The sequence below is a fragment of the Melanotaenia boesemani genome, chromosome 10, assembly GCF_017639745.1.
Source record: "Melanotaenia boesemani isolate fMelBoe1 chromosome 10, fMelBoe1.pri, whole genome shotgun sequence".
In the NCBI taxonomy this organism is placed as follows: Eukaryota; Metazoa; Chordata; class Actinopteri; order Atheriniformes; family Melanotaeniidae; genus Melanotaenia; species Melanotaenia boesemani.
In genome coordinates, this window is record NC_055691.1 from 21416399 (window position 1) to 21443430 (window position 27032).

The window sequence follows — 27032 nt, forward strand, 5'->3', positions numbered from 1 at the left end:
ATTCAATACCATGTATAATGGAGCTTAAAATGTAATATTTCAGACAGCAGTTGAATAATAAACATATGATGTGTCAGATGAAGGCTTCGCTGGCTCTGAATGTTATTTTTCATGTAATATACTTATGTTTTATGGATTGTTGTTTTGCTTTCTGTCATTTTACTTCTTAAATGTTGCTAAATTTTTGGCTTTGTTATTGGGTTTTGTGTTTTAACTTCAGACATCGTGCCTATCAATATATCAGTGCAAGTCTGCAAACTTTATATGAACTCATTATCATAACATTGATTATAGCAATACTCCCAAGTAGTGTAGTTTTCTTTGAGGCCTTGACCTGTTAAATGACGTTTTCGAGATAATTTCGTTGTTTAGACTGATTTCCACAGTATGCTTAGTCTTTTTTATTTTTTTTGTTTTTTTCACGCTGCAGAACCCAAGCTCCTATGTGTGGTGGTGTAGCGCGCTCACATTGGTTGGGAGCCTGGAGGGGCGTTGCTTCGGGTGCACGGGGTGGTCTAGGGATGGCTGAGGGAAAGAGTACATGGCACTGAGCCCCTGTTTCAGCATAGGCAACAGTTTTAGATTAAATAGTTTTTTTTTTCTTGCGTCAGGGGGATGAATGTGTCATATATAGTTCGGCTTTATAAAGGCTAGTGGATGCATGTTTAGCAAAGCGATGAGGCTACTTCACTTTGAAAGAGTTGCGCTGCAGAGAGCGTCCGCGGATCCCGCAACCTGCTGCTGACTAGCCGGGGGAAAGGAGAGGGAGAGGGGGAGCCGCTCGGCAGAGACGGAGGGTACTGCCTTGGAGAGGACAGCCTAGGTTCCGTCGCGGAGGAAATCATGCAGGTTGCTATCTGGCTGGTTGGACTAACGTGTCATCTTTCAGCACTTGTCCTAGAGACTCTGCAGGACCGATTGCATCCGAAACAAGGTAGTTTGCTTCGATTCATATATATTTAAAAAGCGATATCGCTGAAGGTGTTGAACAGTTGTCTAATAGTGTTTGAGAGTGATGCCCGGCGATCTGCAGGCTTCTGCATTTATTAATGCCGCTATTGTCTCTGAATCCCAACTTTCTCTAACTTTTTTTTTTTCTTTTTCTTTCAGAAACCTTCATCAAGCAGCTGTCATCATATGAAATCATTACTCCGCTCCGAGTGAATGACTTTGGTGAATCATTCCCCCACAAATTGCACTACAGAAGAAGACGGAGAAGTTTAAATGATGACCTGTCGGGCTTACGGGTTCATTACAGGATTGATGCATTCGGTGACCGCTTTCTCCTCAACCTAACCGCAGACTCTAGCTTTATAGCACCCTCTTACACAGTGACACACTTGGGAGCCGAACAGAGCAACGGCACGGACTCGCGTGACCGGAGCGATATGCGCCACTGCTTTTACCGCGGGCACGTCAACGCAAACAGCGGGCACCCTGCAGTCTTTAGCCTATGCACTGGCCTGGTGAGTAGCCCCCCCCCCCCGTCAAACACACACACACACACATACACCCACTTTTTTTTCCCTATAATCAAGTGATGCTGACATGGTTTCTCCCATTTCACTGGATCCCATCCATGCATGTCCTCCATAACCCTCAAGTTAAGTGAAGTGTGTAGGAGTGTAACAAGAGCAAGTGTTGCTGGACTAATGACACCAAGAAGCCATGAACTTCAGGGCCTGTGAGGTTATGCTCCCATTTGATGGTGCATTGAGGTGCGATGTTTGAGAATTAGGTTAATGTGAGTGCGGAGCCATTTCACTGTTGTGCCTTTGAGCAAGGCACCCTAAAACAGCCTCAACAAGGGTAATTGATCAGGGGCTGTGGCTGACTGTGTGAGGTAAAGGCAAGCCAAAAAAAAAAAAAAGACTTATTTTGTGTGATCAGCTATATTTGTGTTACAACAGGAGCTCGTCAAATTTCCACTTCAGCATAATCCTTTAAAAACATTTGTTCCTCAAAATTTAACAATTTGAAGTTTTTGCGATAAAAAATAAATAAAAAAAATGTTAAAACAAGTTACACATTTTTTCCTAGATCAATGAATGTGAATCTATGAATATGCAATTTTAGATCTGCCCTCATCTTTGGCTGCAGTGGGATGAGAAACACCTATGAGGAGAAGTTAGCGAGCAGCTAGCAGTGGCTAGCGCTAGATAAAATGAGCACTAGCAGCTTTCTCACCCTAAGGCCTGTAGGCTACACACTCTGCAAGAATGAAGATATTTGTTTGTTTTCTCAATATAAAGAACAAGCATAGTTTCTTCTAGCTGGGACATTTCATACTTTACCAGAAACCTCATCAGCAGGGCCTTGCCTGGCACTGGGCGGGGGTTTATGTGGGGTGGTGACCATATGCTTTACATGATGTGTTGTATGAATTATTTTGCTTCCATACTGCCTGAGCCAGCTGTCCCTTACAAACTTTCCATTTAACCTTGTTCAACCTTTTGTGTCAGCAGAAATGCCAACTTTCTTCTTCCTACTTTTCAGCATTTAAGTGACTCTACTAAACTTTGGCAGATTTTCACACTTTGGTGCCTCCTAACATAAGGCTACTAGGGTTAATTTAGTGTCCGTATTGCACCCAGTCCCTTTTCTGAGCTCTCTACATGTCCCATGTTGATTCTTGTTTTATCTTTTCCGCTGTCACGTTTTCTTTTTCTTTTTTTGCTTTTGCCAATAATTTTCTCTTGTCTTTCTTTGCTGAATCAGCTACAATGTGCATCCAAAACAGCACTGTGTTGATATCCAGTTACTGGCTTGCAAAATTCATCTGTGACATGATGATGCAGACTAAAAAAACAAAGCTATGAAGTGGGATTTCTCAGTGCTGCAGAGAAGTGATGGCCCCAGGAATGTGCATAATCACTTCAAATTTCTGAGTAATAGCGCAAAAGTTGTCAAACACAGCACAAGAAAAAGTTTTGCCCTGATGATGTGGCAAGACCCAGCTGGGAGAAAAAAATGACATAATTCTCTTTTTGCAGCCCTGGGAGAGAGAACAATTTCCTCTGTTCTTGCAAAGTATCTATGGGTCATTACTTGCTCTGCTCGGACCAAGTTCAGCTTGCTAGCAGTCGCTTGCCTGGCCCAAATGAAGTGGACGGTGGCTCCTCTTTAGGCCAAGCTCAGTCCTGGTGGGCAGCAGCCACAAGACTTAACGTGGATTTTACAGGACGTCTAACTGCACCTAATAAAGACTGAAGGTCGTGCTCTGCAGATTAAAAAAAAATCATCAGCCACAGCCATGATGGCTTACTAATATCTCTTGTAACAAATGAAAAAAGACTATCTTTTGATCATTGATGACATTTCATGCGCTTGTTGCAGTGGACAGAATGATGCTTATCTCTGATTCATGTCATTATAAAATGAACACCTGTGGATATGGGACTGAAAACCAAATATAAATGTGTAGATGTGTCACTTTAGGGTTTATTAAGCCTGTCATGGAGATTTTTTTTCACAGTTTATGCTAACTGAAAAGGTAGTTGGTTTAAATGGAAAATGATCATTACTCACAGTCTCAGAAAGAATACTGCTGTGTCATTAAGTCTGAAGCAGCATTTTTATTGCACTTTGTCACAGCCTTCACATCTTATGGGGCTAATGGGAATTATTGGGTAATAATGAGTTTATGGGTTCAATATATGTCATGTGGGAATCCTGATGCTGAAATCATTTAGTTTGCCGACTCCTGTGGGAGAGAATCTGATAACAGTTGAAGGGGATGACTTCATGGGTCACATGAGGTTACTGGTCTAGGAACAGGGGGGTTGACCTCAGTCGCGCCAACCGGATTCTTTGTGGGGGGTTGTTTGCTGGCCAAAGCAACACAGGCTGAGTGACCATAGCTATTCCCTATAACAGCTCCATCAGTGACATAGTCCTTATTTTAGATAGGTGCACTGTGTACACTATGTCAGAATACAAAGCTGGACTTTGTGACTCTGTGAGCTGGTATGGCTGCAGTGGATGCTGTGATTGTACACTTGCTGAGACATCAGATCAAACATAACCGTATATTAGAATTAACCTCCATCTAATGTAGATCTGGAAAACATCCCAAAAAGAACACCACCCAGAACAAAAAACAAAAAACAAATAATTATATTTCTTTATGTTTATACAAAAGTTTAAGCCATGAGATGCCCTGCAATTATCAGGGTAATAATCCCTCAATTGCCCTTCTGACCAACTTTGATGCACAGCTCACTTATCCAAACATGTTTGCTTCCGTTTTCTTAACAATCTTTGTTGCTTATCACTCACTGAGAATGACAGGACAATGGATATAGCACCAGAGGCTATCGGGTCATAAATGTGTCCGTATCTGATCACTGGGGCTGAACGGCCAGGCCGCTTTGTGTTGGGATGAGGTCATTAAGGAATAATTCAGCCCTAAAACAAAGGGGTCATTCTAGGAAAAAACAGGTTCCCCTTTCGTCCAGAGTTACTCAAAGCTATCCCCAGGGGGCAGTTGGAGAGGGACGGGGGTTGAAGGGTTTTGGAGCTTTTAGCCTTTTCAAAGTGAACTGTGATGGGCAGAAAAAAAGAAGAATGGTCTGAAGAGGAGACAACTGCCAATGAAGGTTTGCAGGGAACTTAATGATTGCTCACACCGTGGGAAATGTTAGTTCCCGATAGAACTGGCTGTCTCAGCTCAGGAGCATAATAGAAGCGTCATGGGTTGAGTGTTGTGGGGAAATTAATCTACCTTCTAAATGATGCACCTTTGTTTTAATGTCTCCTGATACATTTATGTGCTGTTTAACTTTAGAGGTTGTTTGAAGCTGTGCGTCACTTTTGGATGACTAAGCACACAAGAGATTTCTTTGTATCTTTGTGGGATTTAGTAAAACAGATGTCTGGAAAAAGTAATTTCCCCCATTTTGTGTTACTTTGCTTCAAACATAAGCTTTTCAGTTGTAAGGTCCAGATCAGCACCCACTGCTGAACAGCAACTTTTTGTCTCTTTCCAAACTTCTGCCAGATTTGCTGCAGCGCTAATGCTGGGAAACTCTGAAACTCGGCCCCGTTCACTGCCTGAACAGGACATTCATCTGTTCAGACTTTTTTTTAACACTACAAAAAACCATTATCATCTGATTAAAGCTAACTCACTGTAGATAGTGATTTACGAGAGACAGGTAAACATCTACTAGTTGTTACAATGCATAAGTCATTCATTACATTGAGATTATAGCAGCTATGGTTGTAGAAAGGCTGCAGCCCTCTCATATGGGGTTTTAAAACACATTTATGAGCACAAAATTTAAATTCTTACTATAAGGGCACCTAAATGAAAGTTCTGTACTCTCGGAAGTTAGATTCTTTTTGTGTTGATGCATTTCAGTCAAACACGTTCTCTTATCTATCAAGTCTCTGCTCAACAGGAAAACAAAGTGTTATATAACAAGTGAATGAATTTATGTTTTGACTGCAGAGATGATTGAGCTTAATCAGTTGTAGTTTAATTCATCCACAGTGGCCTTTCAGATCTAGTGAAAGTGTATTATTTCATTGCAGCATCAGAGGCAGTGGAAAATGTGCAAGTTTGAACCTCTGAGGTGATGTTTATTCTATACTGTACATTGTTTTCACAGACCACACTTTGCTCTGCATCTCAAGACTTGCAGCACTGTTGCTATTTTTTCAGGAAGTGTGTCATATATGTGCCACTGAACAAATCCTTTATTCTTTGCAAGGCTGTAAGGAAAAGTACACATACAGTTTGTACTTGTTTTCCATATCCGATTTGTCTGTTTTCCATTGTCAAACATCCATCACTTGTGTGGATGTTTATGGAGAAATACTGCCCTAAGATAACATTCCAGTCTCCAATATCCTGCTTAAGTGTGCGCATGAAATTACCATGCAAACAGCATTGTGCCTCTTGGCTGAGTGAGCTAAGAAGCTTTGTCAGAAACTGAGCTGTCAAATCAATATTAGCATTCCTCTTTCAGCACCTCTGTCCATGTATGATGATGTCACTCCTCCAACTGTCAGCGTACGAGGAGATATACATATTTAAAGTTTTAAAAAGACTAAACAAGCCTTGGTTGAATGTATGAAATGGTTTATAGATACATATCAACCTGCTGTCTTACTAATAATCATATAAAAGTTATAAAATGCATCATAACTGTGTTTGATTCTCATGGATAAAAGTTCAAAAGTGACTGACAATGAGCTGTGAAAGACATTTCTGAGTCAGCTTGTTCTTTCCATGTGTACTTGTCACACCTGATGTTCAGAAGTGTGGAAATTATTTGCTACCTGGTGCCCAAGGCTAGACCAGAGTGACTGTAATAAGACTGAATAAAACATGTCTGTAAACTGAACCCACACATGCTCAGTACATCATGCACAGCAAGTGCCTACCAAAGCCATCAATGACAGATCTCCCTTTTCTCCTTTAGATTGGAACTTTTACCACGCAACACGGAGAATACTTCTTGGAGCCCCTTTTAAATGTTGCAGAGGAGGAATATGATGAAGAACACAACAAACCCCATCTTGTCTATCGACATGAGAGGAAAAGGAACTTCTACAATACTGATGAGCCCTGCGCTGCCTCAGGTAACAGACTGCCTAACCACCCCGCCTCTAACCACCGTCTGTCTGATTTCACCCACAAGCACATAACTCCTTATCACCTGCATTCCTTTAATTAAACTCAGTCACGATTTTTGGTTTGCAAGATACCCAAAAAAGGTTCAGCCTTGATTAAGGGGTGTTAATGCAAGCTTCTCAGCTTAATTAAGCAAAAAAATTGGCTCCTGTGTTGCTTGATGTTTTCACTCTTCCTCTGCTGATTTATTCTGTCCCAGGTCTGTGACAGGAGCTCAGACAAGGATAGAAATAATTACTTTTTAGTTTGCGGTCGGACCAAAAAGAAAAAGAGAAGTTTTTCTGCTTGGTTTACTTGAAAGTTCCCCCTGTTTTCATTAGAATTTTTATGTTTAAGGCCTTTGGGCTGCATGGAGGCCCACCAGAAAAAGCAGTGTGACCGAGTGGCGTTCACCTTGATGGAGGACCCTAAAGTTGTCTTTAGAGGCGGCTTCGAGGGCGGCCTTTGTTGCGTGATGCAATAAATCTTTTATGTGCAGACCACTTGATTTGCTTGTTGTCTGAAGCCAGCCATTGTTGTCTGATGGTGGCCATTGTGTGTAGCGGCAGTTTGAAAAACTTGGGCTGACCTGATGGGCCAAGCCAATACCGCCTTAATATGCTTCGCCCTTTCACTCTTTCAGTCTGTGTGTGGTAAACACTGAAAGACAGGATCTCCCGCCTCCTTGAGACTTGTTCGAATATACTGTGCTTTAAGAACCCAGTGGGTGAATTTTGTGTGACTAACATTAGATGTATCAGAAAGGTTCACTGTCATCCTACATTTATTTCTTATAAGCATTTTGGATTTATCTTGAATCATAATTTCATGATTGTAAATTTAAATTTTAGTTAAAATTACATTAGTTCCTTAACTAGACTATTATTTATTTTTAATTGGCTCGAACGGATTTGTCTGTAATGTGCCCTGAGATGACGTTGTTGTGAAGTGGCGCTATACAAATAAAGCTGAAATGCATTGAATCAGTGTTGCAGCCAGGGAGGAAGACATGTAAATGTGTGTGACACCTGTGGGGCTTCATCAAAGGGAACAGAGGTAAACAATGAGCAGGAGGATTACAAGAACCAAGGATCCTGGGCTAGGATTATGAGGTGTCCCAGGATGCTGCTCCTCAGCTTTATCAGATAGGTTCCTCTCCAGATGTGGAGATAAATGGGTTCTTTGAAGACCACTCTGATCCAAGACTAACAATCCTGTCCTGTCTTTTTACGGTAAATAGCCCTGTGCACTCTGCTACTAGCAGGTTGGATATAAACACTGACTTGGCACGTGCCGCTCTCCTTACAAAACACTTGTAGTAGCTGCCTCTGTACTTGCACTTGTGGGAGTTTCGTCTTGTCTTTGGACTTCCCCTCAAAGTTATTCCATTTCCTTTCTCTGTCCCTAAGGTTCTTTCTCCTCATAATTCTTCTTTTTAAAGTAAATCAGTGCCTAACTACTGTCAGAAAACAAGAAACACAATTGTTAAGTTGCTGGCTAAGAGATGAAAACTCTACCGTTGTATGATATATACAGACAGTTTAATATTTGTTGGAAGTTTCTAAATATTTTTCATTTCATGTCCAAATTTTATTAGATAAGAGATCAGGTCATTAGATTAAAGGAGCGGCAGTGAGCAAATGTTTAGTCTAGTCAGTAATAAACCAGCAAATTGCTCCAGATGTCATGTGTATCTTTTTATTAAGTCCAGATTAAAAGAAAAAAACCTAAGACATAATCAGATTTAATTTCATTTGAATGTATTTTTGCTGTTAGTATAACCCCACATGGACGTTACTTATAGCAAGTTGTAGCAATTTTCTATTTTACCTCATCACATAGATGACCCTAGACTCTGTGATGTTGGTAAGGGGCAGATTCCAGTATCTTTTTGAAGAGCTACAAAAGCACTCTTTGTGGGGATCAGTCATCTTATGACTTGCTTTTTTCTTTTTCTCTCTCCACTTTATGTGTCGGTGAAGAGGGCTCTTGTCTCAAACCAAAACTAGGAACTGAAGTGCTGAGCAGTTTGGCAAATTTGAAACTTTGAAGGGGTTTGGAGCCCTTCTAAGTCTAAACAAATGGAAATGCCCAATGACCAAGTGTTTCCTTCTGTCGAGCAACTTCTTGCAGCTGCAAAGTTTTTTTTTTTTTCAAAGTATTTTATCTTTTACAACACATTCGTTCTCTATGAATTGTTATTATCTGCCTTTCTTTTATAGATACGCTCTTAAAGGAAAACCGGTTGCTGAAAATGACAAAGATGAAACAAGCAGCAATTTATCAAGCATGACTTTAGGAAACAAAGATATATCTGCTACAGGGGTGCCCGTGTCCAGTCCTCAAGATCTACTATCTTGCAACTTTTAGATACAAGCCTTCTCCAACACACCTGAATCAAATGAATGGCTCATTCCAGGCCTCTGCAGAGCTGAAAGACATGCAGATGAGGGAATTCAGCCATTTGATTCAGGTGTGTTGGAGAAGGGATGCATCTAAAAGTTGCAGGATAATAGATCTTGAGGAGTGGACTTGGGCACCCTTGTGCCAAGGTATGCATTTCTCCTGAGATATGATATCTGAGTTGTGCCTTGGGACACTTCTGACTGTAAGAGAACAACAACAGGGACTCCCGTTTGTACAGTTTGTACAGTTTGTACAACGTGTTGAAAGGAGAGGAAGGCCATGTGTCAATGTAGATGAATTTTACACAGGCTGAGTTTTGTTTCCAGCTTTGTGCTTGTCGTCTCTGACAGATACTTGACTTTGCCATGCATGTGCTGTGACTGCCTGTCAGATCTCCAAAAATGAAGTAGACAGATAAGAGCTTTTAAAGTGTTGCATTGATGGAAAATGATTCTTTGTTTTTGCAGCAGTCAGAAAGTTGTCATATACCTGTCTTCAGGAGCTTTTCTTTTCACTGTGTGTGTTCATGCACTGCTGGTAAAAGCAGCATGGTTTCTGCATGTGCTTATGACTGGATGGTAGTTTAAAATATTTGTATTTTCAAACTATATCTGCAAATAAGAATTTTGGAAGCAGATCAGAAATCTGAGCAGCTTCATTGACTGACATGCTTAGCAGTTGCATCAGTTTTCTTTCCCTGGCATCCAACCTGGGTGGCTTCCCTGCTGTTTAGAATACCTCTAGAGTACATAGCTGTTGAGTGGATGATTAATGTTTTAAAGTCACAAAGTGCCTTGTTGTGTTCTGGATTTTAAAAGGATCTCAAAAAGAAGCTTGCCAGGCTCACATCACAGCACAGCTCCGACCTTTAATGAATCATTCTACAGGGTATCTATCTCTAAGCCTGCATGTGAATCCTTGTGTTGTCCTTCAGCAGAGATAACCACAAAGATGGGGGCAGCTGCAGATAGGGGCAGATTCTTCTCTCGCTGTCCTTTTTTTGCTTCTAAAGTCCATGAAAAGACAAGCAAAAAGCGAAGGGAAGAGGAACTGGGCAGTCGCTTTTTCTTACTGCCACTGGCTGCCAATCTTAAACAGTGGGGTGTCATATTTTGTTTGAATAAGAAACAGTGAATTGAATAAAGGGGGGAGCTTGAGAGCAAAATGTAATCCAATCACCTAGTGAGCCTGTGTCAAATCACAGACTTCTTCCGATTTCCTGACTAACTGAGGACAACAGGGATGTGAAGTGATCTTTGGGAGTAGCAGTACTTGGTACACATGGTACTGGTGTATCCCTGTTCTTGTACACGTGTAGTTTAAATGCTAGCTTCAGGTTTTTGCTCAGTGGTTTCATACACATGAAAATATTTCCTTCCCTGGCTGCAGCAGACTTGAAGCCTTGCCCGCTCTCCCAGTCACATATGTGAATGAAAGCACTTGTTGACCTCACATCACTGTGACTTTTATCTTTGTTTGGAGTCACTTGGTGGGAAAATGTTATCTTATTAAATGAATATTCTTTTTTAAGTCGAAGAGCTCTCAGTTTGGAGAAGCAGGGAGAAATTCTGATGGAAAACAGCTAATAAATAAAATAAATAAATTACAAACTATATTTTGTGGATTTTTAAACTGCATCACTCTTTATTGGACTCTTACACAGACTCAATTCACTCTTTTATTCTCCCTTTTTTTGAGTATCTCTGTATAAAATGAAATAACTCTGACCATTGTTTACTGTGGGTAAGACCATTTATAAATACCTCATGCAATCCCACTCACACAGTCCCGCAACAGCATCCTTACACCTATCAAGTCAGTGTATTAGCTAAGTGGCAACAGCATCAAGATCAGCTTCAACCCCCCCCCCCCCCCCCCCCCCCCCCCCCTCTCCTCCATACTTTCACACGACACAATGTGAGAAATAGGCGCATCAGTCCTGGCTCGAAAAGGCATCTGTGAAAGGGGCTTATGACTCTTGACAGGGGTCAGGAAAGGTGGTCAGTCTAGGCATGATGGGTGAGCATTGATTACTCAGACAGCCTCTCTCACCTTTAGGGTCTGACTTTGGATGCAACAAAGCTTCTGAATGTCCAGTGGCTCCAAAAGGCTTAGGCTTGCCATGTGCCCTCATGGCCCCTGGACTCACTGAGTGTCCCCCATTCTAGGAAGCACCTTTGTTACAAAAAGTTTTTTGTGGCTTTTGTGCACGTGCATAGATGCATAATGCTTGTAAATGTGTGTTTGTGAAAGGGCATCTCCCTGGGGTGTTAGTGGATGAAGTGTCCCACAGAGCTCTGGGAATTGTGAAGTATTCCAGAGGAACAGAGAAAAACTTCTTTTTTATTTTGTTTAAGCAGTCCTGGCCAGTGTTAGGGTCTACTGGTCTTGCACCAGAGATCATACTACCTCTGTTTGCTCTTTAATACCTGCCTTCTTTGCTGTTGGTTCTTACAGAAAAATAAATTAAAAGCAGTGAACACTTTCAATTATTTGAAAAGGGCAACAGTACAAGTATCAATAGTCAAATGAGTAATGAAATTATTCTGCTTACACTCATGAATGCAAGCTTTTCCTTCAGGAAAACTTGCACTCAGTCCCATGGCTGCCTCATCTTTTTTATATCACTGCATGACAGATAGTGTAAGCTGCTAATAATTGCACTCATTGTCATCTGATGTTAACATAACAGAATCCTTGGACAGGGCCAAGCAGGCTACAGTGCATGCTTTCAATAGCTTTAATAACTCCCATGTGTCTGTCTGTCTTAAGGCCTTGGCCCTTTTGAACCCAGTTTGTGTCATGTTGTTTCTGTAGTTCCCGTGACAGAGTCCAGCTGAGGCTATTTTCTTCCCCAGTCTACTGTCTGGACATTTTTATGTGTTTGCTTGTCATGGTTGCAACAACTTATGTGATGGTGAGATGGTGACTGACTACATGGTGGCATTGGTGACAGTCAGGGGTTAGATGGGATGACATGTGATTGACAGCATCCCACTGAGGTGGAATCTGAAAAGGCAGGTCTTAAAGTTAGCCAGTGAAACATTGGTGGTGTTGCCTAAGGCTCTGGCTATTTATCACCTTAGAGGCGACACATCACTCAAAACTGCAAACCTGCTTTTTTATGCTGAGGCCAAAGATGGCTGTAGATGTTCAGTCAGCTTATTTTTCTTTCTCTTTTCTTTTTTTTTTTTTTAGGAGTTATTCTATCCATACTGACTGTGTTGAAATATAATTACTCATGTCAACTTACTGTTCTTCTCCACTTATCAGCTCCTGTGACACACCTGCTGGAACCGATCAGAGACAATTTTCAGATCGTCCCAGAAGCAGCTCTCCACTCTGCTCAAGTCTATTTTCAATGAAAGCAGAGTTTATATGCCTGGCAGGACGTCAGAGAAAGAGACAGCAAAGAGAATCCCACCAGCTCTCAATATATAAGACCCTCCTGACAACATAACTAGTGGCACCGGGTCACAAGTCAACCAATCAGACCACAGACAACCAGAGTTTCATTAGAGGGAAAACAGAAGGAGCTAGATGACATTTATTAAGAACAGCGCCACAAAAAGATGGGGTGTTGAATTCAGCTGCTGAAGTTATGGGAGGAGAAACAGGTCTATTAAACAACTAACATGAAAATCTTTGATTTTGTTGTACTTTTGCTCAACCCCTGGCTAACTTAAATACAACTCACAGACATACTTGCATATTGCTTTTAGTCACACAAAAACCCCCATCTACTAAAAAGCTCCCTGTAATCTGTGAAGTTGGAGACAGAATTCAGAAACATAGAGATGTTCATTTGTTTTCACATGTACATAGTTAAAGTAACAATGATAAACATGAATAAAAATATATTGTAGGTCGTAATAATGAATTACATGAATGCAAGCATCTATATGTGCAACATTTGAGTAGAATTTCATTGAAGGAACCATAAAGCATATCAAAAAATATTGTATCATTCCGTGCCCGATCGTACTTTGATATAGAAGATTCAATAACCTTTGAATTGTATCTTATTTAAAAATTGTATCTTTTTTCCTTCCTCCATCAATAAGGTACATTTTGTCCCTCTTTCTAGATCTGTTATGTCAAAATTATATTACTTGTATGAAATTCAATAAAAATATCATGGTGCACGGATAATGAGGACCCAAATGTGGAATAAAGAGGCTGGAGGCAGTTAGCAGGAATTAAAGTTTTAATCATATTTACTGAAGGTAACAGGGCTGGAAAATTAAAACCGAGACAGACTAATACAAAGATGACACTGGGGAACTGACATCGAATGAAATGAACAAAAGAAACCAAGGTTTAAATATACACTGAGGAGAACGAAACTAAACGAGGAGCAGGTGAAGCAAATTAGCAGAGAAGCAAGGTGTGTAGAGAACAGGAAGTAAAATTTAAAGTACTACACAAAGGATGAACTAAAAATAATAAAACAGGAAACCAGGAGAACATAAAATCCAACAATATCCCAAACCACGATCCACAGACTATGTAAAAAAAGGTTTTTTTGAACCAAAAAGATTTTATATTTATAAATAAATGGCAAAAATTTGAGCCACAAAGAGGATTTTTTTTATCACTACTCTACGAAATCATCTGTATTCACCTATTTCAAAACTTGATGCCCATAAAATGTTGTTGTTTTTCTTTTGACTCCTATTATAGTCTAATGAAAACTTTTGTAATCTCCAGCTTCTACAGCTTAAATCATAACAGAACATTTAATATGTTCTCAAATTCCTGTTAAAATGCAGTCAGTCAGAATGCTTCAGCTATCATCAGTTAATGAGGGTGATTCATCAGCTCAGATACAGGTTCACAACATTTTGTGAGTAAAAATGTAAATAATCATTCGAAAGAGGAACGCTGATGGAAGTACATATTTTCTGCCCATCCACTATTTAATTTACAGTATATTTGGATGAATTTCTTCCAAAATGTTAGAAGTTTCTTGACTTGTTCCTGATGAAAGAGTTTACAGTGTTCCATCTCATCTCAGGAGGTCTTCAACACATTTTTCTGTTGACCACCATACTGTCTTTCACCATGTCTCCGAAATGACAATAACAACAACAACAATGACAGCACTGGAAATGCACAATGCCCACATTTTCAAGTGGGCTCAAAAGCCACAGCGCTTCATTTTTTAAAAGGCTTCTTCAGCAGGAGCAATTAGCTGCCTCAGCTTCTCTCTGTCTAGCCACAGAATTGCACTTAATTGTACTTCTGTCTGCAGGAGTTCTGACGTTGTCACCTTCTTGAGTCATATTGTCAGTTAAATTCCAGTAACCCGAGCATCTGACCTTACATAGAAGCAAGACTCTACCTATAAGTGTAAGGTATACTGTCTATTTAATCAGCACCCACAGAATAGGGCGCTTAAACTCCCAGCAGGCCACTGTAAAAGAATGTTAATTAGTTTAACAATGAAATGTGGGTTCTCCTTTGTTGGGCTCTTGGCATTGATACTTTTGACAGAGAGGTGAAGGAGAGTCCAAGAGTGGCTCTTTGATCTACGGTGAAATCTCAGAATCCATTTGGACAGGCTGCTGTGCATAAACAGGTTCAAACAGAACATGCATACACAACAGCAAAAATGCTTCCAAACTGATTGCAATTAAATGCTCTATTGTAACATGTGTTATGGCTCAAACCTAACTGAAATCCCAAATATATATACAGCTGTTCAGTATTAATGTCTGTGGGTACCATTCAACATGTTATTGAGTGAGTTAACGAATGTTGATTTAACATACATAAGCTTTAATATCGTTTTGCACGTCAATAAAAAAAATAGGTGCTGGAGCAGAAAGCTGAGGGTTGTGTGGGTTTGTTATTGCCATGTGCATCCCAGAGAATGCTTATCTTAACATATAGAAATGCTTACACACATGCTGTTTGGTAATGAATTCCTAAAATTCATAGTGTTTATACAGTGCTGAGTAAGTGCCCGAAGCTGCTGGGTGATGTCATGTTTCTGTGTGTCCAGCATATCAGCGCAGTCACCCCTGTCTTCTCATGGTGTAAGTAGCAGCTCACTACCTAGTGAGAGGGGGATTTTGGCTTAAGGCGATTTGGGAAAAGTTGTGTGTGGCTAATCTGCACTGTTTCAAAGGCTATTATGGACCATACAGTATTTTCAACCCCTCCTCTTTTCCTTTTTCATCTCACACTCTCTTACTCTGAATCTCAACACCAATTTCTGTAGAGGCAGATACCCATCTGTGCTTTGATAATCCCTTTGATGTCAGACTGTCTGCATTGATGAGTCTGTTTAAGGGGTTTAGTGTCGTGAGTTTGGCTATAAAGAGATTTTTTTCCAGGAAAACACAAAGCTGGGTTCTGGCTCAGCTGACTGGGCAGTGTGCTTGGGCACAGACAGGCTTGGCTTGGCTCTGGCTTGGATGCTGGGACTGGCATGGGGTTGGGCCTCACGGTGGCAAAAGCTGTGCACCGTTGTGCCAGGGAATCACGCTTTGCCTCGCGTGCCCACTGGGGGCATCGCTTGAATACTCACGGAGCACTCAATGAGTCTTTACTCTTTTCATTTCTTTTTTTTTTTCTTGTTGTTTTTTCTGACAAACGTGATACACACAATCTCTCTTTGTGTGAATGTCTGGGAAGATTGAGTTTACTGGAAACAATGGAACTCTTCACTATTTTTGGGTTCCCTAAAGTTGAGGAGGTTGTTAAGGATGACGGACTCCAAGCTATGCTTGGCTTAGAAATACTGAGTGTTAGTTAAGGTGATCTATTTACTTAATAAAATCTGAAGTAAAATTTACTCAGCAACATTCACTAAATCATGTTAATAAATAAATGTTTCCTCTACAGAAACAGCAGCTACATAAAGTGAAGGAATTAGTTCAGTTTTCTCTGAAATTGACTCAGTTTAAATAATGAAATAGTTGGTCATTGAAATAAACATCACCTACTGTACATACATAGCTTTTGCATTTGTGTGTTTACATCATGTGCCAATTCCTAAGGCTGCAAGTTTTGTCCAGATACTTATATTACTCTTGTGTTAACTGAAAGACAAAACTGCTGTGAGCAATTTCTGTCACAGTATCACATGTTCCCCTGAATCAGTACAGATCGTGACAGCACACTGGCCTGTACTTTATGGTACCTCATACTTTATGGTCAATTAGCTTGCATTCACCCAAAAATATAATGGAAAACCATCAAATGCTTATTGAAGATAAACTACTGACCCTGGCTAAAGCATTTCTGCATTATATAGACAGTAGAAAAACAAAATTTGCTTAGCTTTTGTTGGTGTGTGGATGCCAGAGAACAGTGAAGGACTCTTCTTTATTTTTGTCTTAATTTGATTAATAAATCTACTTTAAATCTCTTCAGTTTTCTTTTTCTTTCAATAAAAAACCTGCTCAGGCTTATAGTCTTTCTCTGTCTCCCTCTTATAACTTTACTGTGTCATGGAGAAGGAATCTATTCCTCGTAGCCAGCTCAACACGTGCAGTTCAGCTGAGAGAACCGCGACAGTCGAATATGCACAGTGTATGGCTGTCATTCAGGTTCTGCTGTTAAAGGCATTGATCTTGAGCCTGTAAATGAAATTGTTTCAGTCTGGCGCTTAATATATATGATTTGTTGCTGTCAGCATGATTGTCGCCATTCACCATAATTTTCAGATAATATACTGGCCAAGGCCACAGCAGTAGAATAATTTGAGGATTTTTATATCCTCTTCCAGAGTGAATACTGAGGAAAATCCATCTGTAACTTGGTAAATTGTCATCATGGGATTTTCTTTGTTTGAGTAGTGAATATTTTAGCGGCGGGAGTGCAGATTGAATGATCCTAAAAGTCTTAAGACTTGAAGCACACTAGTAGTCTAGGTCTCTTGATACATCTGTTCTTCTGAACACTGTAATAACACAATAATTTATGGTGGAATCCTGCCATAGAAAATGCATCTGTTAAGGAACTGGATCTGTGGATGTAACATGCTCACTGACTTGATGCCTTTATGAAGTAGTACAATGTATGGCTTGATTCTATATGAATATTTTCCTTACAGTTTTAAAAAAAATATCTTGACTATTCCTTTTTGTTCAAACAGGGGACTCCAAGAGGCCAGCATCTTTTGAAAGTGGAAGGAATATGGGAGAGGAGCTGGACTCTCTCAAAGCCAGAATAGAAAAGCAACACATTTATGTGAACAACTCCACCGGCATTCACGCCACTTCCCCACGCAGACGCAAGCGCTTCCTCTCCTACCCTCGCTATGTTGAACTAATGGTGACAGCGGACACCAAAATGGTGCATCACCATGGACGCAACCTGGAGCACTACATCCTAACAATCATGTCAGTAGTAAGTAAAATAATATTTCTAAAAATTTATCCTTATTTTTAAGTATAATTTTTGGGGTTTATTGTTTTTTAGTGATGTAGTTTAAGCTTTGGATTTTTAGAGTTTTGTGAGAACAGGAATTCTTGTTTTAATGTTTACTATTGTACATTTAAATTAAAGAAATATTCTCCTGGTCCCAGGTCAGGATAGTTTTGGTTTCACGTGTCCAGATTCCAAGCAAATAGGAGATGTAACTTGTACTTTCATGAATCAGTTAATATATCTGCTGCTATGACATATGCCATTTGCATGGGTTTTTTGCTGTAGCTTTTCCTTAACAGCTAGCAAACAGATAAATGTGAGAAGAACTGGACAGTATGTATTGTCCTGTGAGGTATGTGTTGAACTAATGCAAGAAAACAAGGTTTAATCCTTGGTTCTTTGTTCTTTTTATTTAGTACATTTAAAATATACACTTCATTTAAAGATATAGCCTACAACAGATTGTACAGTGCAGAAAGAGGCAAAAAAGGTAAATCTAGCTTATATTAAGCTCCCACCTCACCAAAAGCAACGATGAGAAGAAAAGATTAATTAGGTTTTTGACTAAATATAACTATTTGGCATTAGAAAACTAAATATCCAAAGCAATGTTTAAATAAATACATATCAAATAGTAAGCAATAGAGTGATTCTCCGTTTTGTCATGTAAGGCTGTGTAACTTACATAAATTTGAATGATGACCTTGATAAAAGTAGAACTTGGTCAAAAAAATATTTTATGCTTGGAAATATCCATTGAAATTAATTTGTTTTACCAGCAGTTTTGGCATTTTAAATGAGACCAGTGAGTTCTAGTGAACCCTAGAGATGCTTTAAGAAGGAGGTTAAAAAGTAAGATACATTTTAGTGTCACTTAGTGAGGCGACCTTGTGCCCAGTGTTTGACTGCTTTCAGCTTCAGATTTCACTTTTTGACATTTTGGTTGTAAACCTTGAAGTGACCTCAGCATGCTGTTGCATCAACCAAAGCCAGCCCGCTTAATTGGTCCCCTCCTGATTCAGCATGTTGAGAAACCCCCCTTAGTGACTCCTAAATCTAACTGGGAGAGCAATCTAATAATCAATCCACTGACACTGTGATTAATTGTCTAGTAAAATTGTGTCAAAGAAGGACAGATTGTCAATTGGACTGAGCAGTGTGTTTCATCTGGTATCGCTCACCAGCGTGACAGAGAAAGTTCCAAACACTTATTAACTTATCATGGAGTAATGATTGTCCATATAGTGTTATCCTTAAGAGAGAGTATGGTCAGTGTTAAATGGGGCAGTTTTTGTTGGCACATAAGCTCTGAGGTTAGAACAAAAGCTCTACCGTGCAAATGTCTATTAGTGGATTAAGTATTCCGATTCTTAATGTCAGTCAAAGTATTAAGACCATACAGTAAAAATGCTCTGTCATAACTCAGACTCATTCATTCAGTAAGTAAATAAAACCAGAAACATACAGAAATGTCATCAGTGATTGTTATGCTCTTTCTTTTTCCTTTCTCTTTTGCTTTTAATTTTAAATTATGCTTCTTATTTTCTTATGTTTTAATGTCTCTGTAAAGCACTTGGAATCACCCTATCTTTGAACTGTGCTATGCAAATAAACTTGCCTTGCCTAGCATTTTGTATATTAGAAAGTTAACAACAAACACAAATTTATGAAGCAGGATCATGGTAGGGCAACTGACTAAAACAGCTTATTTTGGACTTTTTAGAGCTGCAATTTTTGTTTCTTTTTTAACATCTTTTTTAATAAAGGATTTATCTACTCTATACTTAATAAGAATTGTAAAAAAAAAAAAAAGAGGGGCGATGTCACCTTTAAAATTCACAACTTTCTTAAAAGTCACATTTCATTAGCAGGTGCTCTTATCTAAATAAACACAGCATAGCCATAAACTTGTCCGCTAGCTTAACAATGAATAGATGACATTTTACCTCTTCCTGCAAAGAAGTGAAGCTGCTGGGTATCAAACCCAGGACCTCATACATGCAATGCATGTGCTCTACACCTGAGCTACATCCCCAATAAACATCTTGATCTATTACGTCACATTATCATTAACATAAAAATTCCCAAAAATTCTCATTTGATCCAGCTGTGTTGGAGAAGGGATGCATCTAAAATTGCAAAATAGTAGCTCTTGAGGACCGGACTTGGACACCCCTGGACTAAGACCTTGCAAAGACAGGCTCCCCGTGAGCAGGCTGAAGCCACGTTTGCTTTCCCCTAGGCTAAGACAAGCTAAATGTTTATAGAAGACTAATGAGTTCCTGTCATGAGGCCAGACGCAGCCTCAGGAGACCACTGACCAACCGTGACAGGCGTGTACAAGAAAAACAGATGGGAAAAGAGATGGATTCTTACTGTCTTCATAAAAGGTCTCACTGAGCTCGAGCTTTGTTTTAGTTTCACGTTTATTGCTAGGTCAGATAATGTCATCTTTCCTGCTGTTTGTGAGGGAGTTTAATTGGTTTTAATACCTCTCGTTTAAACTTACATTCAGGGTGGGATTTTTGTTTTCTTCTGGCTTCAGTGAACTATTTCTAGTTTTATTAAGCCAATTAAAAATAAAACAGAATACACAATATTCATGTTTCCATTTAAAGCATCGAGTAAACAAGCAGTTTTTATTTTGTGTCCTGGCTCAGGTTTGCATTTATGTCTGTGTGTTTTGTCCTCATTACAGGTAGCAGCAGTGTACAGGGACCCTAGTGTAGGAAACCTCATCAACATCATGATTGTCAAGCTAGTCATCATCCACAATGAACAGGTGAGTATGGGGTCTTGCATGCTAAATTTATGCAGGCCTTCAGTATGGCTGACGTCATTGCAGGTCTCTGGCTTGGCCTTTTGTGTGTGGGACATGTTTGAAAAAACACTACCTTTCTTATAAGCTTCAATTCTTTTGAGAGGTCTCCTTGGAAAACTTCTGCAAGGCACCTGCACATGTTGCTGCAGAGGCACGCTGTCACTTCTTTGGTCCCTGTAAATGGATCTTCTTATTAACATATTATCGATCATAGTAACCAAAAATGTTTGTTATAGAAAGTCTAATTAAGAGCAGCAATGTAAAAAGATTGGATTTAACAAATTTGAGTCTGTATTTGTTAATCTAGCCAGATTGGTATGTGGTTACAGATTAGAATCAGTCATGCTAGATTTCCTTAAGATAATAAAGCACAATATAGCTTGTCCAATAATCTTATAGCAGCTACTTCCAAATAGAGAATCGCTTCTTTTCTTTCACTCTCTCCTCTTGTTGGTGTTGTGCCTTAACCTTCCCTGGCAGCAGCTGTCACAGACATTAATTGCAAAAATATGTGTCTTGTTATGGCGTTAACAATAATGGGTCCATGCCTTTTTTTCAGGTGCTAATTTGGCTACAAAATCCATTAAAATGTACAAATCTAAAATATGCAGAAAGAAATCGCCTGAAAACTGTTTTATCTGTTGACATATGAACAAATAAGCCATCAGTGCTTTGCATGGGTGTCTTGGATCTTCAGTGCACCACATACATCTTCAAAAAGTTGAATTCAGACATCCGGCATGCGTAACAACTCATTCTGTGGGTTAGAGGTATACAGCTATATGCACAATGGAAAAACTGAAGAAATGTAAATGTAAATATGACTGGAGTGGAAGACTAGGAAGATTTATGTACATCAGCTGCAAATATATTATTGATTGCACTATTGTACACCCACTTACTTGGGCACAACTCCAACTTTGACCAACACAGGAAGGGCCCACAGTCAGCTTCAATGCTGCCACCACTCTCCACAACTTCTGTGTCTGGCAGCAGAGCCAAAACATCCAGGATGACAGCCATCCCTCTCACCATGATACCGCACTCCTCATTACCAGGTACATACTTGTCTGCCATTCCTTCATTGAAAGCAATGTTTGAATAAATGAGGAGGTAACCATATATTCATTTTATATTTTAGGGAGGACATCTGCCGCGCAAAAGACAAATGTGACACTTTAGGTAAGAATTCGCTTTTAGGCTGTTGTTCTTCCAAAAATACCTTCAACCTCAAATGGAGACATTTTCAATGAAATTTCCACTCTGCTGGCCTCAATTCCTAAACGGTTCAGTAATGGGTTTATGGCAGGCTGTGAGTTAATAATACTACAGTGACAGAACAGAGTGGTATAAAGGGGAGTAGCGGTGGAGACTGTGCTAATCTGTCTTAAAAAAAACACTAGTTTTGATGGTTTAATCGCCTTTAACACTTAAACAACTTTTCCTTTCTTCGACTAGCCGTGTGTCTATATATGTGCGTCTGTGTGTGTGTGTGTATGTGTAGGACTTGCAGAGCTGGGGACCATGTGCGACCCGTACCGCAGCTGCTCCATCAGTGAGGAAAATGGAATTAGTGCCTCCTTCACCATCGCTCATGAGCTGGGCCATGTGTAAGTTGCAGCTCAGAATCCAAGGCTACCCCTTCTTACTCCTGAACGCACACACTGTACACACACAACCTTCCTCACCCCTCACAGCAAGCCTTGACAACAAAAGCCCTCTTATAAAGAGACGTAGGGTACAGCAGACACAGGTGCAAAACATAATAAAGTAAAAATCCTGACTTTTAATAACATTCCAGTCTATAATACCTTACTATACAGCTCAAGAAGGTGGTCCTGTGTGTGTGTGTCTGAACTTTACCTTGACAACGACAAGCTAAGATGAAATTCAGGTATGGATTTAATGAAAAAATCTACAGAGTTGAGTTGTTTTGCAACATAAGCACAATGAAATATTGTAAATCAAAGATTTCTGTAAAGTGGAATAAATTTTATCAGACAGCACAAGGCTAAATATTGCGTTACGTATTTGGTCGCTTATTTATATCCCAACTTCCTTCCATTTATCGACTGCAAAGCCAGATAAAACAAGCTGAGGATGTCACAGTGTCACGGTGTGTTGTGTTATTGCATGAAATGGCTGGGTTATCACAACACGCCGGTCTGCCAGAGATCTTGTTTTCACAACAAGCAAATACTGCCACATGTGTCAAATGAAATGAAAGGCCTGTATGTATATTATATCTCAAAATTGACCAAGTCAAAACACACTACTTTATCTCTTCTTTAGAGAGCTGCTAATTGTAGTAAATCACTCCTTATCTCTTGCAGTTTAATAAAGACATTTATCTGGAGGATTTTCTTCTTCTTCTTCTTTTTTTTTTTCTTTTGTCTTTTTTTGCTTAGATTGCAGAGTGATTGAGAAATTTTTCCTTCCTGTCTGGCTGTACATGGTGAAAAGGACCAGTGTCAGCGTGCGCCTTCTGAGCCACAGCTTGAGAATGAAAAATATTCTTCTACCTCCTCTGTCACGCTCACACATTCTTCCAGTGGAAAGATGGAACCAGAGCAGCAGCAGATGAACGGGTCTTGCACCCCACCCCCACCCCCCTCCGTCCCCTTGCGTCTCATGTGGATCTGTTTATGCTAAAGTTCAAGCAGCTGGAGGCCCAGTTGGCTCTTTCTCTTGCCGTGGCTGATTGCTGCGTCCGCAGGCGTTGAGCTTCTTGAGACTTTTTTAGCGCTCTGGGAAAGCAAGTGTCAGGTAGTGGGAGCCACTCAAGAGCAGTGGAGATTAAAGAAAGATTTAGACTAATGGATGGGAGGCCTTTCTCAGATGACTGCGATGATGTGTGTTCGCTAATAGCCATCATGGGGATTTTTGGGCATGGCGTTGTCACTTGATCTCATTTTAAAAGTAATGTGAATGAGGACTTTTTGAGGATGAGGATTTTTTTTTTTTCTGTAACATAAAAGGCTCTACTGCATAACTTTACTTGCATCCTCACTTTGTCATGGAGGTCTGTCTGTGCTGCAGGGTTAATCAAGGTCATGTAATTAGAGAAATGTGTTACTTCTCATGCTGGAAACCCATCTATGAAAGCGGCAGAATGGAATTAAGATGAAGTACAAAAAGCAAAGCAGACTTTAAAATGATGACGTTGTGAATGCTAGCAATTAAGAGTTGACTACTCAACTGATTTGGATATAAAATTGCTTGATTTATAACCTAATAATTCTAAAAGGCTCTCCGGTCAGGATTTCGAGCTGGTATTCTTATTTGTTTCCTTCAGATGTGTGTTGAACAGCCATCATGATAATGAGAAAATTGATTTAGTTGCAGCAACATATCCACTTTTGAGTTTTCCTGGTAATTTTCAGCGATTGAAAACTTACACAGTCCATAACCTGTAAACCTTGTTCGAGTCAGATTTGCTGCTGGGACTGTTATCCAGCAGCCTGGTTTAGTGTGTGCAGAGCTTATTATTGTGCCAGAGGCTTAATTATTTCTTGGGTGTTTGCCCTCAGGCCCTCAGCCCCTGCAGTGTGGGCTTCGTGCCAGCCATGCTAGATCTTGTTTGTGTGGCGGTATGGACTGACCCTCAGCTCCAGCCCTGTGAGTTCAGTGCTGGCCCACATCCTGTTGTAAACATCTCCGACACCATACAGCTGCATGGGTTCCTGTGTGTATAAATATGTGTACGCTCGTATGTGCATCCACGTCATGTATTTATGGGTTTTGCGCCAGACCACAGGACAAAACAGGACATCTGTCTTGGACCATGCTGTTCTGGACATGATCAAGAAGAGTTTCTTTATAATTTTGCCAACTACAGACAGCATGGATGGTTTAATTAATTTGAAGATGCCAGGGACTGTTTCTCTGTCAAAACTTCACTGTTACTTCACAAGTAATAAAAAAATATGTGTTGCTTAGCTCGCATTTGACCTACAGTATAATAAATATCACCTTAACAGATAATTGGTAACTAATAGTTATAACTCTTATTTCTATAATATTTTGTATCAGTTCACTCTGGAGCAGTACACATGTGCATGCTGACTTGTGTGATCTTACCACCCCTACCTTTTCTTTGCATTAAGCCCTTTGAGAATGTGAGATGGTGAGCTTTGACCTCCAAGGAGTAAGCCAGAGGTGGTTCTCACCAGATGGAGAGTGATGTTTTACATAAAACATTGCACCCCCTACTGGCCGATTGTTTCTTCTTTTTTTTTAAAAAAAAGTCTCTTCTGTATAGTAAGGGGTACCATAGTAGGGATACGGTAAAAAGAGACGTGAAAGGAAAGGTGCAAAGTACAAGGCATGGCTCATCCATGTGTCTATGGCTGAATCTGTGTTTGGCAGCCCATGGGGATGGTGCAGGGTGATACCCTGTTAAAAACGGCTGAAAGTAAATCTTGTGACATTTATCCCTCTTACTTGGACACAGCTGTTAAGCAGCTGATAATCACTTTGTGTGTTCTCCTCATATTCCCCTTGCCTTATCTAACCTCTCTTTTTCCATCCCTCTGTGCGCCAGGTTCAACATGCCTCATGATGACAACCCCAAGTGCCGAGAGGCAGGCATGAAGCACCAGTATCATGTCATGGCTCCTACCCTCAACTATGACACCAATCCCTGGTCGTGGTCCAAGTGCAGTCGCAAGTACATCACAGAGTTTCTAGAGTATGTACATCCCGCTCTCATTTCTAATTCTGGGCTCTTTTCAAGAGGTAGCAAGACAAGGCAGTATGTTCTGTTGTGACATACCTAGCGGAACAAATTTCCTCTATATCTCCCTCAAAGCTCTGTAGACAAGTCAATGCAATGTAAACCTTGTGGAGTTGTTACTGAATGGTGTTGAAAGAGTATTTCCTGTTTGAATTTGGGGTCTTCCTCAGCTGACCTGAACGATGAATCTTCTGCTGTCCTTTGGCCGTCTCCTCTCACAGACAGTCACTAGCCAATTTTCTTCACCAAAACCAGTAACGGCTCATTCAGTAACTCCTAACCCACAGCGTTGTCAGTGATCCTGGTGAAAATCTTCTCTTTAAAATGGGAAATGTCCGTTATAATTAGATCCTCCCTGGACATGACCCTTTAGTCTTTCCCTCCTTTCCACTGTTAATTGTGGAGGGCCTCACAAAGAACAGCCTTGTTGACCAGATGCACCTCGAGAGCACAGTGTTAGGGGATGCCTCACATGGAGTTTTGAGGTTCCACTTTGCATAGTTTCTAGCCAGCAATGACCTCAACATTGAGTGGTTGGAACAGTCAGCCAAACACGAGGAAAATCTCTATCAATCTCTTGGTTGTTTTGATGGGTCTGTTTCAGCTGTGTTAGGACAAAGTCGGGTGATGTAGATTTCAAATGCATTTGTGACAAACTTATTGGTCACATAGGATATACAGTGAAAAATGCCATGCAGGTGTGGAGAGATTAAAGTTGCACTTGCTTCAGTGTGCAGCGGTGGGAAAAGCCCTGGAGAGTGCAGTCCAAGTGCTTTTGAAGTCTGTTTTAAGCCAACAATGAGGAGCATTGATTCAAACTAGCATTTCTACAGTACCACTCCTGCGTAGTGGACTGACCTGGTCAAGTACGCCAGTGTTTTGATTGCCCATTCTCCCCGAAGAGCAAGCTCATTCTGCACCACTCTCCTGTTTGTCTCCAATAACAAAAGGCTGTGCCACCTATTGAACATCTCTTTTCCAAAGGCAAAAGGTTCCTCTTCTGCTCCCTCTTATCCCGCTGTAGCCTTAATAAACTCCGGCACATGAAAGCTGATGAAAAGTGTCCTGTTGTAGTGCTGTGTTATTATGTGTCAACAGCCACATAATGAAACTATTCATTCTCTCTCTGGCACTTTACTGTTTGATTTTAGCCACAAAAATCCATATATAAAAGTAAAATGGAGAAGTCTGACCTGCTGTTAATTCAGTTTTAACTAAATATCTGTTATTATCTGGCTTTATACATCTCTTGTTATAACTGGTTCATGCTGTCAGAGCCTTCATGTAACAGGTTTGCTTCAGTTTTCTTGACCCTTCATGATCAAAGACTGAACAGTGATGAATTCAGTCCTCTTCAGAAACCATAAATGTGTCAAATCAGTCCACCTTTTTCTGTGTTTTAACCCTACATGACATGCACAAAATGACCCACTCACAGTCATTTTGTAAATAAACTCACTTTCAAGTCTTGTAATGGCTGCCAGGTGTGTGAGCTCATCTGGTGTTGAGGATTCGCCTCACTGTCTCACACAATGGGTATTCCTTTCAAAAAAAAAAAAAAAGAGAAAAGGAGTTTCATTTTAAAAAATGACCACAATGACCCCTTCTCCCCCTCTCTGCCTGGCTTGGTCGTAATAATCATACCATTAGGTTCCAGGACCCCAATTAGACAGATGACCACCTGCTGAAAGACACTGTAATATGTGACTCTGTATGATTCTTTGACAGGCTGCTCCTTAGCTTTCATTCACAGTGTCTTCCACTGTTGTTATATTCTTGTGCAATCCCGCCCCTGCCACCAGGCAGCATGCAGTGCAGTTTCTTACATTATGGCTGGAAATGAAAGGGTAAAGAAACAAAGTGATGGTAACCCAGGATAATCCTGTATAATTATTGGCCTGTCACATCAGCTGGTGCTTTGTTGAGCAGGTGTTTTAGCAGCTCGATCCAGGATGAAATTTGTCAGAGCGGTGCAGACATGTTGTGTAATTACACATCTATACATGTCCCATCTTAAAGTTTCCTTTTTCTAAAGTAAACAAGAAGAGATCCTTTGTTGCTTGGTTCGC

At 40.2% G+C, this 27032-nt stretch overlaps 1 protein-coding gene across 2 annotated transcripts in view; it reads left to right on the top strand.

Annotated features, from left to right (window-relative positions):
* The first annotated feature begins 546 nt into the window (after positions 1-546).
* The window catches only part of LOC121647811 (A disintegrin and metalloproteinase with thrombospondin motifs 20-like), an 89750-nt gene continuing 63264 nt past the window's right edge, over positions 547-27032 (top strand). Inside the window, exons 1-9 of one of the 2 annotated variants that reach the window (XM_041997517.1) lie at positions 547-934; positions 1111-1466; positions 6429-6588; positions 17133-17386; positions 20106-20189; positions 21162-21286; positions 21370-21410; positions 21733-21838; positions 24772-24918. In XM_041997517.1, the coding sequence (XP_041853451.1) occupies positions 844-934; positions 1111-1466; positions 6429-6588; positions 17133-17386; positions 20106-20189; positions 21162-21286; positions 21370-21410; positions 21733-21838; positions 24772-24918 (1364 nt within the window). In that variant the 5' untranslated portion in view covers positions 547-843. Of the gene's footprint in view, positions 935-1110; positions 1467-6428; positions 6589-17132; positions 17387-20105; positions 20190-21161; positions 21287-21369; positions 21411-21732; positions 21839-24771; positions 24919-27032 lie in introns of those variants that run through there. The other variant, XM_041997518.1, reaches the window with a different exon arrangement.